At 40.4% G+C, this 20,506-nt stretch overlaps 1 protein-coding gene across 3 annotated transcripts in view; it reads left to right on the top strand.

Annotated features, from left to right (window-relative positions):
• Positions 1-13,752, top strand: part of ZC3H12B (zinc finger CCCH-type containing 12B) — a 30,477-nt gene extending 16,725 nt beyond the window's left edge. For all 3 annotated transcript variants that reach the window (XM_053374137.1, XM_053374136.1, XM_053374138.1), the window contains 5 exons: positions 6,469-7,190; positions 8,103-8,242; positions 9,078-9,312; positions 9,766-9,872; positions 11,884-13,752. In XM_053374137.1, the coding sequence (XP_053230112.1) occupies positions 6,595-7,190; positions 8,103-8,242; positions 9,078-9,312; positions 9,766-9,872; positions 11,884-13,304 (2,499 nt within the window). In that variant the 5' untranslated portion in view covers positions 6,469-6,594 and the 3' untranslated portion in view covers positions 13,305-13,752. The remainder of the gene's footprint in view (positions 1-6,468; positions 7,191-8,102; positions 8,243-9,077; positions 9,313-9,765; positions 9,873-11,883) is intronic.
• Positions 13,753-20,506: the final 6,754 nt, after the last annotated feature.

Consider the following 20,506-nt stretch of genomic DNA (forward strand, 5'->3'; position numbering starts at 1 on the left):
CACACACAAGTAATTTATTTTAGTCTACAAAACAAAGGTGGAGAAGCCTGATGGTGACTGTAAATATCAGGGGTTGTGTAGGGTCACACATCACCCTCTCCTCTACACCCAGTATAAATTGCAGGGGAAACAGGTCTGTAGTGACTGTAGGACTTGCACAAAATCAGCTTTAAGAAAAGGAATAGGGAATGATCAAGGAGGATAACAACTGGGATGAAGCACATCTTGAGTTGAATGAAGAAATACCAGGAGATACTTGCCCAAATTGTGTGAAAGTTACTCCTCTTTAAGGGATGCTCTGCGTGCTACCAGATCCCTGTAGCAAAATTCCCTTTTGATTTGTGCACGCATGCTTGTTTTATGCTTCCTCTTGAACCATGTGCCCTTATTTCTCTACAAAGATATCTGGCTACACCACATTGCCTATTATAAGTTTGCCCATGTGGGAGAGGAAACGGCAAAGTAAATTTCCAGGGCAGAGAATTTCTGATTCTTAGTAAGTTATATGGTCATATGTGACCCTGATTTCTGCTAGGCTGAGATGGAAGGGATCCTCCATTGCTATTCAAGGGTTTCATGATATACAAAAAAAGTAGTTTGCTTGCTTACACAGAACTCTTCATGACCGTATGAATATATTTTACTCTAGTCGTACGTCTGCTCATCAGTTACTGATTATCATTAACCAGCATCCCCGCCCTTCTAGGTGGGGAGAAGTGACAATAAAGTCACTTCTCTCAACCAGTTTTTTCTCTATCTCTTCAGGGAGCTTCAGGTACTTCTGACTCAAGGTAAATGAGCCATGAGGATCAATGGTGTAGAGTCCTGTCCTCAGCTTTCTTTTTTCTGTTGTAGTGTCTTCATCGGTCACAAAGCTGTATCTTCTGTTCTGCCTAGAAGTGTGTCCTTGTGTAGCAGGTCTGGGCAATATAAAACGCTAAGTGTCCAAAGGTGGCAGGGGCTTCACATCACTCAGGCTGAGGATATCAGCAGACATCAATACATAAAAACATACATTTGATGGGCACCTTCATGAAGGCTGACCCAGAAGTAAACATCTTCTATGATGCTTTTTAAATACTTCTGAGATTTGTCACAAACTTAAGTAGCGTTCAAAAATTTCATGGTAACTGACAGGATTCAGTTACAGTGAAAATAAACATTTCGTTTTATTTTAGCTGAAACAATCCATTTGGTGAACCTCAGCATTTTAAAATTTATATTTGTAGAAGCATATGCACCCTCATCTTTTGGAAGGCAGCTCAAAGTCATAAAATAAATAAAATATTTACACTTCTATAAGTTACATCAATCTGTCCAGTTTCTTGAGTATGATTTCCAAATGGCCTTGAAGTGAAATGTGAATCACAAATGAGCCCAAGGTACTTAGATAATACCAAATGCAGAAATCGGGGGGGGGGGAGGGAGTCCAGAAGCCCCACTGAACATCTGGAGGGCCACAAGTTCCACACCGCTGCCTTAGGCCATAGGATTTGCAGAATAAATAATTTTACAGCAGAGTTGTCTGTGTCTTCCTTTTTGGAAGGAAACTTTCTGGAACACAGTCATACTTGGAGCAGGGTAGTTGTTGCATATGCTGACGTCTGCTTTCAGTAATGTGAAGGTTACATCCATTCACAGAACGCTGTGCACGGTGACCTTTTCCGCTGCTATTATCACACTTCTCCAATTGCTATTCTAAAAGCTAGTACACTTGGGTGCGGGCCTTCGTACAGCCAGAGGTGTGTGGAATACTGCATGATTTGTGTCTAGGAGGTGGAAATGAGAAGAGTCCCATAGTAACTTGACTGCAAGTGGAAGTTTGTTTAGTCAGCTTAGAATCTCCCCTTATTTGCATTGCTAGCCTCAATTGCTAAGGAAGGGATTCACTTATTCAATAATTTAGCATTTCACTTGCTGTTTCAGAAAACAAGGGCAACAGGATACTTTTAAAATTAGAACAAACAGGCTATATTGTAAGGGTGGTGGGCCCATTTTGAAGGCCTGCCTTGGGACCTGATCTTTTCTTGAATGTTCTGCTAGTGGGAAAATGCAGATGATCCTGTCAAAGCTCCTGTCTAGCTATAAGATGGTGAAATGAAATGGGTAGCTGACACAATCACTCCTGAGCCTCCTCTCTGGTTTAGTGGTGCCCATGTGGTTCCTTAGAATTTTGGGCAGCTTTGGGCTATGAAGCAAACTACATGAAGGCTAGAGCTCAAGTGATACAATTCTTTATTGAAAGCTGACTGAACCCTGGCTAGTATGCATAAACATGCCTACCATGTTCCAGTGTGGGCTACGAGGAAGGCACATTTTGCATTGCATCCTCGAGTGGTCAGCTGACAGTTATTTTGAATGGTCCAGAGGTTATTGACTCCCACTGTAGAGGAGGAATCTGGAGCATTTGAGGACCTGCTGCGACCAACTAGTTATACATGTTGAGGATAAATTGGCTCAAATTCAGAGTGCTGTTGATGTTTATTTAATGTCTATACTGCCCTTCATCTGAGGATCACAGGGTGGCTTGCAATATAATGCATGGAGTACCATTGACTCAGCAGTTCCAGTTCCAGATGAAGGTACCCAATGCCACAGTCAGTGATGTGTTGTGGGATCAGTTTGAACTTATGCAGTCAGCAGATGTGGACAAGGTGCTAGCAGTTGTACGTCTGACCATTTGCTCTCTTGACCTCAGTCCCAGCTGGCTTATTCAACCTATCAGAGTTACTTTGACTAGAGCATGCTGCCTTGAAATAGGTGGTGTGTCCACTTCTAAAGAAACTTACCGTGAATCTCTTGGATTGGAATTGATCCAACTGAACTATTGATCCTCATCTCTGACCTTTACAGAGAAAGGGACAAGGGGAGTGTTACCTTGCTCCTGCCTCTTGATCTCTTTGTGACTTTTGATACCATTGACCTGTTAGCTCTGCTTAGGCCTACATATTCAGAACCATCAGTTTTGGTAGGTTTCACAAATAGAGCAGCTGTGATAGATCAAAATGAATGACACTTCCGTGCCTGTATCTTTAATGTGGAAGATTCTTGCATCTTTGTACATACTGCTTCTTTAGATAAGGCTGTTGAAAACCTTGGTATTATCAGCAGAGTAGTGGAAAAACAGCAACTATTGTGCCAAAAAAGTTCTGGCAAACCAATGCTGGAAATGTGTCACGGTGCCTTGCATGAGGAACTACTGATAAAGCAGAGTCCCAGTTCCCCTCCCTCCCAGATAGTTTGTGATAGTAACTCTAGATTTTATGCATAAAGGTCCACCCCCGTGGATCCATTGCTGAAAAAGCTAAAAGGTTCAGTCAGTACTCCGTTTGGGGAGAGAGAGGAGATTGCTTGTTTTCTTCGTTCTTCCGTGTTGCCTGCTATCTGCCTGGCTTTGCTTAAGCTACTACGAAGTCTATCCGACTACCGTAAAACTGGTGACTGAAATTTTATTGACTCAATATGCTAAAAAATGTTTCATGGCTGGGTGGGCTACAGTTATGCTATTTACCTTGATTACTTTGGCAGTTTTGTTAGATATTGGACCTGGAAAGGGGACCAGTTATCTTGTGATTTTATAAGCTATGTGACTTCATCGCTCAGTTCAGTCTTTTTACATTATATTTTAGGTATTGGCACTTCGCTTTTTTATTGACTATGGCATAGTCATGATTTGTTTTAGTTATTGAGAGTGAATTTTCGTTTAATTATTATTTGGTGGTATTTTGAAAGTTAATTTTAGTATGTATTATTATATCCTATATGGATTATTGAATATTCCTTTTTTTATATAAGTTGTTCATTTTAAAGTCAATTTTACATATAACTTAATTGCATTAGATCAGATTATTATGATTGTGATCTTTTGTATATTTTGTCTTTGTATAATTTGTTGTTTCTACAGCTTATAAATTGTTGGAAGTAGTCACTAGGCGTATGGGGGCAAGGTGCCATGTACTCTGATTACATTGAATTCAATGGGACTTGCTGCTTTGTAGGGATGTATAGGATTGTGTGTCAGTCATTTTAAGGCATGACTAACCCTAATACTAAGGGGGGGGGAGAAGTAGCAGGTATGGTGGCAGCATATTTGGCTACCCCTCAGCAGCTATTTCCCAGATAGTTCTGTGTTCCCTTAAACAGTTGTTGCAATTATCTTTCTCACTTCTTAGTCTGCTGCTAAAACAGACAAATTGTGGTGCAGGGCTAAAAAAACAGTGTCTACCAATACATGTCATGATATAACATTGGCCATTCAAAGCACCTTACCTTTCCCCTTTTATGGTTGTTTTGCCAAATATCTGCTTCCACATATAATGGATGTGAAGTGGCCATTGAAAAGAAGTTTTTCAAAAGATTAATGTCAGTTTTGAATAGGTTCCACAAGTACAGTTATTTTTCCAGTTATGTTTCTCTGGCAAGGAAAGTGAGGAAAGGTGCCATTATGTTTTGTTTGCCCTTGTACTGATATTCAGTAGTATGTACAGTAAATAATATGCTTTTAATATAGGGAGATACATTTGCATTAGCAGAATTCATTCTTACCACACTTCCTCTTGACTCCAGTGACTTGCTTTGATTTTGCAGAGTGTGCCTTCTTTTTCTCTATTGGAGGAAGAATGAATAAAGATTTATACTTTGATATGAAACAGTTATTTGATTTGGCTTTTTAACAGTGTGGATGAACAGTTCATTTTAAAAAAAGAATAATGAACAGCTGAGTAAATATAAAATATACAAATATTCTGAGTTCCTAAATAGGTCTTTGTTTCTTAATACCTCAGAGCATACAGGAAAGAAAATAATACAAAAAGGGTTGGGAGAAGTACTCTGGAAATACATCTGGAATTTTTTGCATGAGGCCCTTCTCATGCATTTCAGCCATCAGCCATTGAATCCGGAATGCTTTATTCACATACAGATCACTGCATAGCTTTTGGGGCCAACCTTCAGATTCCGTTTTTGAACAGAGATGCTGCACATATTGTGCAGCATTAGCCATGCTCAGGTACCATGATAAGCCATAGTTCCTACAGTGTCAAGGATGGGGAACCTCTGGCCCTGCAGCAGTTGTTGTACTTCAGTTCTCATCATCACCAGCCAGCATGGCTAAATAAACGGTCAGGGCTAATGAGAGTGGGAGTCCAACAGTGTCTGAATGACCACAAGTTCCCCATCCCTGCATTATGTGAACAAATCATTTTAAGCTGTGGGCTGTTACACTCCGTCTTTTCTTTTTCACCCACAAGGAGAAAAGCAGAAGCGCACCCCCTTCTCCTTTTAAACTAATTACATGGTTTCGAAAGATGTCCTAACTGGTTTGCCTTAATTATGGTTAGTGAGAACAAGCCAGGACCAATCTGTGGTTTCAGATCCCTGCTTGTTCTGAATTTGAATTTAAACAAACAACGCATAGTTATTACCAATCCCCTTTTAAAGCCGGCTATGTTAGTGACCATCATCACATCCTGTGGTAACAAATTACATAGTTAAATGATGTGTTGCCTGTCTTGAATCTCTCGCCATTCAGTTTCATTAAATGATTCCAGGTTCTAGTACTATGAGTGAGGGGAAACCCTCTGTCTCTTTTCTCCATTCCATGCATAGTTTTATAAACTTATATCTTGTTCTCCACTATTCACTTTTTTCTAAACTAAAAAGTCTACAATGTTGTAACCTTTCACCTTAGTGGAGTTGCTCATTTTGGTTGTCCTTTTCTGCTCCTTTTCCAACTACACAGTATCTTTTCTGAGGTGTGGTGACCAAAAATGTGCATGGTGTTGTGGTTGGTCTGGGGTAGTAGGATTATTCAGTGCACCCCATATTCTCTTTAGGCATTCTTTCAGTGTGTGAAGGTGAACTTTCTTTGTTTTCCCTGGTTTGTGAGTACAGTTTCTTATTCACAACAGCCACTGTGACAAGCAGCTATCTGACAGGGCATTAACTTGAAACAGTGAATTTGCTGTGTGGGTGGTGTTGGTATAATTGCCATCACTGGCCCAGTTCATATGCCACATTAAACCATATTTAAGACTATAAACTGTTTAATATGAATGAGCAGCGTGCTGCTCAGAATTACAGAATCATAGGATTGTGGAGTTGGAAGGAACTCTGAGGGTCATCTAGTCCAACCCCCTGCAATGCAGGAATCTAAGTGTGCTCCCAGTGTGCTCCTCTGCAGATGAAACAAGCCAGAGTCTTGTCATGTTTGTGTTTCTTTCCCTGAAACAAAATATGAGTGTTAACCAATGTTAGTTTTAAGTTAAAGTTTAATGCGATGTGCAAACCACGCCTCTGTATTAAATGCATTTATTTTGGAGAGTGAGGGTAAGGGAATTCAATTTACTTGGAAGTAATACAAACTCTATTGTATTCAAATTATCTAAAAATATGTTTTGTAAGATTAATAATTATTTTGCACTAGTCAGTAAAATCTAATTATGCATGTTGTGTATTTTCATAATGCAGGGACATATTACTGGCTTGGGGTATATCACAGATCAAACCCAGCCTAGTGATGTCAACAAGATGCAGTGGCGTACAACTTCTGGGCTACTTTGGCCATAAGAGAAATCTGGCCGGAAGGTGAACGTGATGACGGCCTGGTCTATGGTGGAAAGGCTGAAAATGGAGAAGAGCCGCTCCCAAGAAGAGAGGACTAAAGAGCAAGATGGTGGGGATCGTAGCACCGAATCTGAGGAATGGACAAGCTCTGAGAGTGAACCTGAGCAGCCTGGCTTCAGGAATAGCTGCAGCAAGGCACAGTTGAGGGATAAAGAGATTTCCCACAAACCACATCGACAGCTTTGCCGCTCTCCTTGCTTGGATCGTCCGAGTTTTTCACAGAGTAGCCTCCTTCAGGATTTGAAACCGGAAGAGAATAAAGCAAACTTGAGTCAAGAATATCAATCTAAACTTGATTTTGCTTTGAAACTGGGGTATCCTGGAGATCAGATTCAAGCTGTGTTGAACAAGCTGGGGGCAGATGCTCTTACCAATGACATTTTGGCTGAGCTTGTGAGACTTGGAAACAAGGTTGAGAATGAAGGACAAGCAAGTAGTGGAAATGCCACTGGTCCTGCAGGTACAAAGGAGGTTGCTAGTCCTGAGCTGTCTCTGGAAGATGAGGTGGTAGACAGCTCTGACAACTTGAGGCCAATCGTTATTGATGGAAGTAATGTGGCAATGAGGTACTTTAGTAGTAATAGAATACTTCTAAGAAATGCACTAATTATGCTGCATATGTATTTGTTTGTTTTATTTCATATACACACTCTGCTTTTCTGTTATTAAAAACAACATCCAATTAAAAATGATAGCATAATAGATTTTAAAAGGCAGCATCTGTAACTCAACTGAGATAGCCCTTTTAATCAACCATGGGAGCTCAAAGACCTGTTGAAGAAGATGAGCCTTAAGTCTACACACTTGTATTTAAAAACTAAAAATTGAGCTGTTTAATAGATTTTTAGGGCTATAGTCCTGTATATGTTTCTCTGAGAGAATTCAGTGGGGCTCCATCTGAGTAGACATACAAAGGACTGTACTGTTCATCTTGTACAGTGTATCACAGAATAGAAAATCTTTCCTTTTACTTGAGTAATTAAAGTCCAATGGAATTTAAAGGCCTATTCTTATAGGTAAGAATGGAATCACTTTTGTAAATTCTCAAGGCATTATTCACTCTCTGAAATACATGTCTGAAAAGCAGTTTAAAATTTACAGACAATTTGTTGAGCACAAGAGTTGTAGCAGGGGTGGTTACAACCCATTGAAATAAAATTGTGTCTTTCTAAAGTGGGTACTAAACTTCCAGAAAAGGTTTCTTTCCCTCTATAAGTCTGCTTAATGCTATTTGCTAAACTAAATTTTAGTCCCATCCATATTCCAAAGAGCTCAGGGTGGTGTACATAGTCTGATGTGAGGTAGGTTAACCTGAGAGACAGTGAATGGCTTTAACTGAGATTTTCCTAGTCTTAGTCCAACACTCTGCCCCACTACATAACACTAGTCTCTCTGGCTTTATGTATTTTAGAAAAAAACAAATCTCATTGCAGTACTTATGACCAGTACTTGCTAAACTAACTTGTTCTGTTTTTCAGTCATGGCAATAAAGAAGCATTTTCCTGTCGGGGGATTCAGTTAGCTGTTGACTGGTTTCTGGAGAAAGGTCATAAAGATATTACAGTGTTTGTGCCTACATGGAGGAAAGAGCAATCTCGACCAGATGCACCAATTACAGGTGGCAAATCAAACATACATTTGTTTTCTTCAATTGCCATTACTAGGACGAGGATAATTACTGTGCTAGACACTGGCTTTTCTTGGAATGGGGCCAAGGACCTGAATCAGAGCATTTTCTGTATGCACATGCATGGTAGTTGCTCATATTCTAAGCCACTTAATTTTTTTACACTTCATACTTTAAATCCGTGCTGCACATAAACCTGCAATAGTTACTAGCCTGCAGAAGTGTTCACAATCCTTCTGAGGGATGACAAAGGAGCAAAAGTCTATGGCATTTCTGTGCTGGGAGTAGAGGAGTAGCCTACTTAGTTTCTGTTCTGGGCATGGATGGGAGGGCTTGAGTGCTCCATTCCTCCTCTGTAATTCCACTTCACCTGCATGCATTTTCCCCTCACCTGTGTCTGCAAGGTCTTTCCATACAAGGCAGCGTTACAGTTTTTTGTTGCATAGACTGAACCATAATATAAAATGTCATGGTGTATAAACTGAAGCAAGCTTAGCTGTGAGATTATTCCCCAAAGGGAGACTCTTCAGCCTTGTGCCCCAAGGTGTTGCTGGAGTAAAACTCCCATAATGTCCAGCCATCTCAACCAATGACTAGGAATGATGTGAGTTGCAGTGCAAAAATATCTGGGCACCCAAGATTGAAGTCCACTGTTACAGAGCAAAGCACTGGCACACCAACTTTTATGCTCTTGGGGAGTGTGCAAACACTTCTTGTACAATTCTTGAAGAATATCTCAGATACTGAGATAAACATAGAGAGCAAGCATATTTCTATATAAGGGACTTTGATATTAACAGTTTCTTATATAACCCTGGTTTTTCAGATCAAGATATTTTACACAAACTGGAAAAGGAAAAAATTCTTGTTTTCACCCCATCTCGAAGAGTTCAAGGGAGACGGGTTGTCTGTTACGATGACCGTTTCATAGTGAAACTGGCGTGTGAGTCTGATGGCATCATTGTGTCAAATGACAATTACCGTGACCTTCAAAATGAAAAGCCAGAATGGAAGAAATTTGTAGAGGAACGGCTCCTGATGTATTCTTTTGTGAATGATAAGTAGGTTTCTTTATTTACAAGTAGACTAGTAATGCTTAATGTTTATCTGGTGAGATTTGAGTATTTGACTTTGTCTACATTCTCATAGATCGTTAAACAGAAGCTGCCTGGTAGGGCAATGTAAGACCATTAGTGACTCCCTTTTGTTATTCTCTTTTAAACTAGAATGCCACACACCTATTTCATTTTTCTGCACAGAGAAGGGACTCCAGTCCCCTATTGATTTCGATTGGCCTTTCTCCACTGGTTCCTACTCTACAGTTTCCTTTTTGAGATGGGGTGGGGGGAGCTGATAGAGATTAGCTTGCCTTCAGGCACCTGCCAAGCTCATAGCTATGACCAGGTTCAGACTGGGTATTTCCCAGCCCATTCCTAACCATTGTATTGTTACCAGTCTACCGTGTCAGGTAAATTTAATACTAGGAGGTGAAACTGGTCTCTTGGTTTTTCCAGGTTTATGCCACCAGACGACCCATTAGGACGCCATGGCCCCAGCCTTGAAAATTTCTTAAGGAAAAGGCCTGTTGTTCCTGAACACAAAAAGCAACCTTGTCCTTACGGTGAGTGTGTCACACTTGACTATTTTGGGAGTCAGAATAATAAAATTAGTAACCTTGATAAAAAGCAAAAAATCATAGTGGGTCGTCTGAGGTGTTTTCTGTATTGGAAACCATGTAAGAAGCCTGAGTAGGACAGAAAGGCGTAGCATGCTTCTAGAAGTGTGGGGAAATCAGATTTTGTTTGGGTCTGCTGAGTGCACTGCTGAGTTTTTTTTTTTTTAAAAAGCTTTCATGGTTAAACCAAAGACATGGTATTAAGTAGGTAACGGGCTCTTGCTTGCTTGATCTTGGCATTGCGTACGTGTGGCTGGGAGCAGGGTGGGGAGGAAAGAGGAGGACTCAGAGAGGGACTGCAGTTTGGGCAAAGAGTTAAATTTCCTCTTACCTCTATGCCACATGTGACCCAGAACCATCCTTCCCTTCTCTTGCACTTTCAGAAACTAAGAATGGAAGGGCCAATCATGTGCTTGATGTCACATCTTGGCTCTGTTATTTAGAGCAGTGGTTCCCAATCCGTAGACCACAATCACATAATGAAAACTACCATAGATGTCTCAACATTTTCAAAAGTAGGGGGCCTATGGCTTGGCTTTTGCAGTACTTAGCTAATTGTGAACCACTGATTTAGAGGGATGTTTACATGCATTAGCATTTCTGGGGAAAGTCTGGAAGAAAATACAGCTGGAACTTAATTCGGTGTTTGGAAATATTTTCAAAGCTCTCCTGTGCTCAAAAAGTCATTTAACTAATCGAGTATTAAGGCCACAGAGAGTCAATTAACAGCTGTAAACCACCCTTGATCTTTTTTTTTATTGAAGGGCATTATTCGTTAAATAAAGTTTTAAAACCCAGTTAGATATTTGACAATTAAACCTCTCCCTCCCCTTGTTCATTTTCAACTCCCAGCACATCCACAGTCAGCAGATCCATTCTGTTAAATTCCTAATGAGTAACACTATGTGGTCTTGGCTGGGAGACTTTTACTGCACAGTCTACACAGTCTAATGTGCATGTCTACTCAAAAGCAAGTCCCACTGAGTTCAATGGCAATTACTCCCTGTTGTGCATAGACCTGTAGCCTAAGGGAGTTACATATTCACACTTGCATTTCACTTTCATAACACCTTTGTGTCAAAAGTTAAGCAGAGAAATGGTGACCTAAAGGCACATCATGTGCACGTTTTAAAATATGATAATGCATGAAGCTGACTGTTTAAAAATAAAATCAGGGATCATGTGGTAGATCTTGGAGAGTTGCTGCCAATCATAGCAGACAGTGTTAGGCTTGATAGATTAATGGCCCTAATCTGTATATGGCGATTCCCTGTGCTTCTATGAGTGGGAATTTAAACCTGAGTCTTTATTAGACTCACACCAGTACCTGCTCTTGCTACCTTCAGGGAGGTTTATATCACTTAAGTAAGATAAATAGATACAGTGACTGGATTGTAGAACATATATAGCACATATTTGGGTCTGCTAACAAAGGAAATGTGATGGCTGTTAATAGTTCATTCTAGCATTGACTGTTACAATGCATTTAAAGGACCTTGGGTTGTATCCATCTATGTCATGTTCCAAATTGACTCATTGAAATCAGTGAACAAGTTAAGAATTGTATCCAACTAAGTTTTATTCATAGTAGATGCACTGAAATTAATGGACCCAAATTAATCATTTTCATTAATTACAATGGCTTACTTTGACCAGGGCTAGGTAGCATTGGCTATAACCCTTACTCATTACCAACTTGAGTCCATTGAGTTCAGTGGGTCTAGTCCAGGCATTCCCAAACTCGGCCTTCCAGCTGTTTTGGGACTACATTTCCCATTATCCCTGACCACTGGTCCTGTTATCTAGGAATGATGGGAGTTGTAGTCCCAAAACAGCTGGAGGGCCGAGTTTGGGGATGCCTGGGTTAGTCTAAGTATGACTCTGACACAACCTCCTGTGCTTAGCTAGATATTGCTTGCAAAGACCATGCCTAATATGGGAGATTTTTCCCCAACAGGGAAGAAATGCACCTATGGACACAAGTGTAAATATTACCACCCGGAACGAGCAAACCAGCCCCTGAGATCCGTAGCTGATGAGCTTCGCATCAGTGCCAAATTATCCGCTGTGAAAACGATGAGTGAAGGAGCACTGGCTAAATGTGGCACAGGAGCAGCCCTTTCCAAAGGGGAAATAACTTCAGAAGTGAAGCGCATTGCTCCCAAACGTCAGTCAGATCCAAGCATTCGGTCTGTTCCTGTGGAACCCGAAGATAGACTTTCAATGGTGCGGAAGTCTGAGGCTAATTCTGTCCCCTCCCTTGTTTCAGCATTAAGCGTCCCAACCATTCCACCTTCCAAAAGTCACGCTGTTGGGGCATTGAATACCCGGTCAGCAAGCAGCCCTGTACCTGGTTCATCTCAATTCACACATCAGAAATCCTCACTAGAACACATGGCCAGTGTACAATATCCTCCGATCCTGGTCACTAATAGCCATGGCTCTTCAATGAACTATGCAGATCAGTACCCAAAGTATGAGTCTTTGGGGGACCATGGCTATTATTCAATGCTCAGTGACTTCTCCAATTTGAGTATTAGTAGCATGCATAGCACAGATTACTATGGGGCTGATGTAGACCAAAGTTTATACTCAAGAAATTCAAGCCCCTGTCCAGACAGTTGCTTAAGCCATACAAGCAATGATTCGTACTCCTCATATACAGACTTATATATGGGTCTGGGAGATGGGAGCCCAGAAGACAATGTGAAGGTTCACCGACTCCCCCCTCAAAGCCGCCTTCAGCCTTTCTCCCATGGTTATCATGAGTCCTTAACAAGAGTTCAGAGCTATAGCCCTGAAGGGTCTAAACATATTCACAAGCATTCACTTTCCCATTTAGCACTGCACATCCAACACCCAGTTGTTGGGGCTAGGTCCAGTTGCCCAGGGGACTACCCTGTGCCTCCAAACGTTCACCCATCAGCCACTACCCAGCCAAGTCGTGCCCTCGTTATGACGAGAATGGATAGCGTTTCTGATTCGCGTCTTTATGAAAGCAATCCCACACGACAAAAAAGGCCACCGCTCTGTCGAGAGCAGCATGCCAGTTGGGATCCATTGCCATGTCCGACCGATACCTACCCTTACCATCCCTACCCACTGAGCAACAACCTCATGCAACCATCTTATGAGCCTGTAATGGTGAGAAGTGTGCCAGAGAAGATGGAGCAGATCTGGAGGAATCCTTGGGTTGGAATCTGTGGTGACCCACAAGAACCACACATAATCCCAGAGCATCAGTATCAAACCTATAAGAATCTCTGTAATATTTTTCCAGCTAGCGTTGTCCTCTCGGTGATGGAGAAGAATCCCCACATGACAGATGCACAACAGTTGGCAGCTATGATTGTTGCCAAATTGAGAACAGGACGTTAAAAAAGATCCTTCATTTTGAATTTCTAAAGCTAAATAATTGAAAATTCTGTACATTCTGGAGATCTCTAAAAATGACAGGTGATATGCTCTGTTTGTTAAAAGGTTTTAATTGCAGTATACAATTCTGTATATTATTGTAGTGATTATATTTAAAATATGCATGAAGCATTTTGAAAAAGCAGATTGTATAATAAATATGAGTATTTAATGATTTTTAAAGCAGGGATTTTTGAAAAAGGCATTTTACAGGAAGTGCATACCTTATGCATGGATGTATCATTTATTGAATCTAAAAAGGTCATATGTTGGTATGTCCAAAACAGGTCCTTCAAAACAGCAATTATATTGCATGACTCATTGTATAGTCTTCAGTATTAACTGACATATGTTGCTCCAACATAACATTGGGTTTTTACAATAAACTCTGTGCACTTGGACATCCTCACAAGCAGAAGCCTGTTCTTAAATATCCTTCACAGAACTACAATAAAACAAGCCCAGTCAGTTGACATGCCTTGTGTTTCACAGAGGGCTTTTGCACCTATCTAGTGGCTCCAGCATGAGGCGGCTTTTGTGGGGAGGCTGGGGAATACACTTTTTGTGCAGTGGAAATGCCTTTTTGCACATGAGGAGCATTGCCCAACCTTGAAGGGAATGGGGCTGGGGCTGGGAAGCAGTGGACCTTCTAGATAGCTTGAGCTTCTGCCCTTTGGGAAAAAGAACATGGCCGGCTTGCAAACATGTTAATAATTCTCAGCTAAATACTGTTGTAATCTTTGCACTGTTACCATAGGCGTGTACAACACATTTCATTAGGGTGTGCACCCAGGGATTTTGTTTTAAGGTGAACATTTCTTGAATATACACTCATACTCAGTCACAAAGGACAGTATTTTTATCTATCAAATTAACTAAGGAAACTAAAACTTAATTAAACTTACTTTTTAAAATTAACAACTAAACCTTCCTTTAAATATGCAAACATAGAAAATGAGGCACAAAATACCAAATCTGTGGTGTAGTGATTACCAAGTGTATACAATATACAGTCAGTTTTCATGATCTGTATGAGCTAACCCAAATTGACCAAAGCAGATTAAGATTTTTTCATGTTCCTGTTGTGTAGAATGGGACGTTGCCCACCAGATGTGAGTAACAGGTGGTGAGTGGAGCTCTGACAGAGACAGAGCTATGAAACAGAAGCAGATACAAACTGAAAGAAAAGGCTGGAATGGATATGCAACTTCTTGTCCACTTCTAGAGACAAACACAGGCAGACACTGCCTATACATTCCAGTTTTATTCCAGCCTTTTAATCCTGCCTGTGACTCCCTATCTGCTTCCCTACTCTCCTCTCTTGCACCTTTGTCTCTCCCTGCCCCACTGCTTCCCCAAAGGCAGCTGAGGGAGCTGGGTTGCCACTCCGCACTCTATCCTCATCACAATCCAGTTTGGTTTTTTTTTGTTTTAAGGTTCTGCTAAGCACACCAGCATGCCCTATGTGCACGCCTATGGCTTTTACAGATCGTTACAATTGGCATTTCTAGCCTTTTCAGTACAGTCCAGAAAGCAGAGAAGTTGTAGCATCTGCAATCTGAATTCTGCTTTCCTGTTCTTGTGCGTTGACCAAAGACATGCCGAGAACGTGTGCTGGAGGATGCCAATGAACAAATATGCAAAGTAGTTTTAAAAATCCAGTTCATTTTTATTAGTGTTGGACAGCAGGCTAGTTTTCAAATGGGTGCTCTAGAATTGGGTTTACTGCAAACTTGCTTCAGTTTTGCACTTTGAAATCCATGCAAAGGTGAGCATTTGCTTCCTGGAACTCCCTGTTTGACAGGCCAGAATCATCATTCTATGGGTGGCAATGTTTGCACAATGAGTATCCTTTGCTCCAGGGTGGGCAATTTAGTAGCTAAATGTCTCCCATAAGAGGCATTTATGGCGGTGGTGGCTCTTTTGTTTTCTTTTTTAAGGCTGCACTGACTGGACACCCTTTTTAAATCCAAATGTGTATTTCAACATTTTGAACCACTACTAACTCGATATGTCTCGAGCTAGGACTTGTTGACTTCTACTGTAGTTTTTTTTTCATGAAAGTCGAGAAGGCCTGGTTTCTGGCCTTTTGTTTCTTCATGAGAAGGTGTGACACTGCCTAAATGTTTCTTACTATGAAACACACGGAACGTGAGGCTGCAGTCAGGGTTGTTTCTGGTGTTTTGATAATGGCTTGCAAGCTGCTTTTGGGTTATTTGTTGATCCCAGTCTAAAAAACCCAAAGGAAACCCCAAGCCCTCTACTTGATTGATTGCACTAATCCTAAAATGGCTGCTGGTGGCCCATTTCTATTTTGTGTTGAGTACACGTCAAGAAGGATGTGCTTGCATTAAGTTGGACAGCTCAACAGGTGGTAATAATTCTGTCACATGCTGATCCAGTCTGTTTGCCTACAACCACACAGGGTCCAGAGTGTTTGGGCTCAGCATGAGCCAGGCAGTGCCTATAGCAGCATGCAGCACAATGGTGGCAAAAGGGTGGGCAAGGAAACTTTGCTAGCTTGCTGTGCTCCTGCTTGAGTGCACAACTGAAGACCCAAGACTGTTGGTAGGTGCTGTCTTGACACATTCTTCTAAATGCACTACAAGATGAGGATATTGGTTTACCTACAGTATCTTTGTAATCTCAAGGTCCCCTGCCTTCATGATGTCATAATCGGTTTTCAAAAAGTGGTGCGAGTTCAAATGCTGAGCTCAAAGCGAGTAACAATAATCACAGTAGCATTAAAAAACATGAAACATTGCAGTCTATATTATATCAAATGCAGTCGCATGCAGGTAAAGGAAACAACAAAATCATACTAATTGAAACAATTACTACTATTCAATAGTAATTCAAAATATAGGAAAGAGTGGCTGACCACCAGCCCTGTGCCAGATGGCATTCTTTGGGAAGGGGCTGTTTTTTCACTCAGTGCAGGTAGCACACTCCCGGGCATTTATTTTCAAGTGTTAGAATACCTGGGGGTCTAATGATGAAACCCCAAAGTTGCTGCTTTTTCCAGGTAGCTACAGAAAATTGTTGCTGAAGAACTAGTGGCAAACAGGTGGTTTGTCATGGTCGCAGGTTGGGTTTCAGCAGGAGGCTGAATCTGCATTAGAACAGAATGGCACACACCATGTTGGCTTGCGGTTATGTGGGCTGGTGTCCAGAACATCAATTGTCCTCTCTCATTTTTTAAAAGCAAACAGCAGAAATGCAGATCAGCCCTGTAGCTTTAATCTGTGCACCAACACAACCCATACAGATAACTGCATTTAAATCTGGAAAACATCTTTTTTTAAAAAATAAAAAATTGGCCAGCTTTTGTCAGAATGGGATTCCTTTATTGTTGCATTTATTTTATACTTCCTTCTCTTGTGTGGTGTAAAAGCAGCTGAGAGCAACGCCTCAAATATCCAGAAACGACCTTTTGTTTGTTGATACAAATTGTATCTTTCTTGATTGTATAAAAAAAAATGTACAAAAGCCATCTCTAGATTAGCTTAAATATTGTATTTTCATCACTATGTTTGTGGCACTGTGTGTCACAGGGGAGTAGCCCATCACAGATTATGAACCTTTTTATTTAAAATGGGCACTTAACAATTTATAGAAAAAACAAAGGTAACTTTTCAAATCCACTTTATTACTATAATGTGCACAGCTAGTGTGTGTGTTTAAGAACACTACTCTGCATAAGTTATATTAAGTCTATTTATTAAATGAATGCATTCCTGCAATTGATATTTTTTGTAAAGCATCAGTGTTAATAATATTGATGTTAATATTTATACAGTTACAGTAAAATTGCTGTACATCCTGCTTTTGTTCTTAACAAAATAGCTATTGTATGATTTAGGTTCAATAAGGAATTTTGTGTGCTCACAATTTCTTGCATGGAAATCAGTTTCTGTATGTATAAAAATGGATGTTCTCCATTTTATTCCTATGTTAAGGCAAACTCTTGCAGGGGATTTTGGAAGAGTCTTTTTAGCAAACCTAATGTTAGGCTGAAATTACCTTGAGAGCTTTTATTGGGATCTAAAATATTTTACTGTTTCCATCAGTAAATGTTTTTTGTTTGTGTGCGTGTGTCAGGGGGTTTATATATTGTTTTGTTCTGTATTGAAAAACATTTCAAGCCTTTTTTGAATGCTTTCTTGGGAAGAAATATTGCTGTGAAGATGAAGTAGTTTACTGTAACACTGCTTTTCCTAAAAAATGATTCCCACATTTTTCTGCTGTACAAGGAAGAAGAGGTGAATGAAAATTTTGAAGCAGTATGCAAATCTTTTGCTTGTCAATTATCTTTCATCAGTGAAACTTTTTTATATATGTTTCCTTTATGCCTTGATCCACTTCTCTTTTCTCTTTCTCTCTTGGGAGACTTTTCCCATGCCAGTTCAAAACTGACATTTCACTGCCTTCATCTCTTATTGCAGAATTTCTTCTAAAAGTAGAAGGGATAGTATAAAAACAAGTCACAGTCGCCTACATTGTAAATATAAGACTTTACTTTAAAATGCTCTTTTTGAGAGTAAAGTATTTAATTTTTTTAAATTGTGTACCAAATAACTACAGAATATGTATCTATATATAAATTTAAAATAGCCCAGGTAACAGCAATCTTTCACTTGTAAAATATTTTAATTTTCTCTTAATTTATTATTGAAGAGTAGTTAATGTTCAGTTAGGCAACTGAGTTGTGTCTGAAAACCCCAAAATGTAGGTTGGGAAGCAATCTTAAGTAATTTTGTAAATATTAAATGTTGTTCTGTGTTTTTGCTTGTACACACATATTTGACTACTATTAATCCTATTGTACTATTGAGCTGCAGTATTTTGCTTTTCTTAATTTGTAGAACTAAACATAACTGTTTAATTGTTGTAAAAATTTATAAAATCTCTTTGGGTTTTTTTGTTGACCCAAATATAATGTAAGTCTCAATGACAAAGAGTGAAGATAGACTTTACAGCCCATTGCCCTGATCCAGCAAGAGCAATGCAAACAGGGAAGCTGGCTTCCACATGTGCAACAGAGGCAGGTGGTACATTATGATAGCAATCTAGACTCCATTGAATTAGTTGGATGTGCTGTTTTATGCCGAAGAGAATGCACATCCCCATGTCGGGGCAGTGCAGCTACAGCTGGGTCAGGGCCAGCATGTGGTGTCTGTAATCAGTGTAATATTTTGTGCAATGTTTTTCTATACAGCTGCATGTTTCAGGCATCCACTGGCATGGGCACGTGTGTAAGTTTTGTAAAAAGTTTTATATATATATATATTAAATGGCTGAGATAATCGCCAAAGCAACATCTTGCAGGGGACAGAAAACATGCTTTCCCTTTAAAATGTGAAAATCAATGCTTACACAACAGTGGCCCTGTTTTCATGTAACTGCAAGCCAAAACAAGAATGAGCAAGTGTGTGGGTACCCAGAGTGAAAATCTGGTCTTTCTGCTGATGTGCTACCTGTAGCCAACCTTACCTGGAGCTAAGCCATAAGTATGTTGGATGTGGGTTTGAGCTTTGTGGCGTGTCTTCCCCCAACAAACCATGAGTGGTAAAGAAAGAACATACCTTATATGTTGGGAGCAAGACAAACCACATGTAACACTAAGCCAAACTGTGCCTTAGCTCTGGGTATTGTGGTAGCAGAATAGGCAGAGTGAAACGGTTGCGATTTTCACTATGGGTATCTGCTGCTTGCGGAGCCATAGTTTGGCTTAGTGTTAACTATGAACCGGGCCTCTTAAGAATTGTTTTCTTGCAATTCAGTTGTAGACATTTCTCTGCAATACTTAACCAATGAAGTACTGTAGTGACTTTCCACAGGGCCTGATGCCACTCAGCAGCTTCATAATACCAATGAAAAAACAGCCTTTTTTCACTAGAGTGGATTCCTTAAGAGGTGTATGGTGTCAGGGCAAGACAAGACAGTGGCACAAATTTGAACCCATACTTGTAGGGTTCACTACAGAGAAGTCATTAGTGCCAAGTTAGTCACTTGGATAAATAATCTGTGAAGTGTTGCTATATTTTGATCTGCCAAATAATAGCTTACAAGCATCACACGTACAGGACTTCTGAATGTTTTTGTGTTCAGCATTACAAAAAATGTTAGAAATCTTGCCAGAAATTGTAGTAAATCAACCACTGCTGATGAGTCACCATGTTAGCGTAACTTTAATAGGAGCTTTACAGAGTCCACTGAAATAAGTGGATATTCAGCAACAGAAATAAGTGGATATTCAGCAATCACCAAGTTTGTGACTTTGAGGATCTTTTAATTTTCTGTGACAGGGCTGCAATGTATATGCGCATGTGCACACTAGTACAAATGTCACTGTCATTTCATGCTCAAAGAATGCAAGCACCCATTTATTTATGAAACAGCTTAATAGTCGCTTCCAGCTTGCTTGGATTTTGACCTTTAATTTTCTGGTGAGTGGTGTGGGCAGCAAATATTTCTGTTTAAATGCATCTCAAAGGTGGTTATGGTGGGGGCGGAAGGGATCCTTGTTTTCTCCACTCCACCCCATTAGCAGGTTTTGTGTAGATGTTTTGTATCTAGGCATTTATATTAATGTATTCAATAAACTGAGTCACTTGGTCAGTACCTCTCAAGTCTCTTGTGCATTTCTTTTTGTGGCCAATACCCGCCAGTCTAAATCTTGCAAATTTGAAGTTGTATTGAAGCCTTAAGCCATAGGTCTTAAACCAGTGGTTCAGGACCCACGTGCCAATCTCTCAGCTAGGCCTGGAGGATGCAACCTTTTATTCTCTTTCCTTTTGTGAGATTTTCCTCCCCATTTTGTCCCAGCCCAGCCTTGCCTCCCCACCCACTGCTGGAAACATGCTGCCTGGCCTTGGAAGAGGATTTTCATCCTATTTTAGCAGCCTTGTCTCCCCACCCACTGCTGGAAACATGCTGCCTGGCCTTGGAAGAGGATTTTCATCTGATTTCAGCTGCCTCACTGATCTTCACAAGACAGTGGGTTGTGGCAGGAGGCCTATAAACCATAGAAATGAGGAGCTTTAATTACTGCTGGTGGGGTAATCAGTGAGTGAATCCAGTAGCATCCAATTCTAGAGCAAGCCTTGTACGTGGTTTATTCACTAATAAAGGCTGCTACTCCACTGTACATTTGATTTGGAATA

This window comes from Podarcis raffonei, chromosome Z (assembly GCF_027172205.1).
Source record: "Podarcis raffonei isolate rPodRaf1 chromosome Z, rPodRaf1.pri, whole genome shotgun sequence".
NCBI lineage: Eukaryota > Metazoa > Chordata > Lepidosauria > Squamata > Lacertidae > Podarcis > Podarcis raffonei.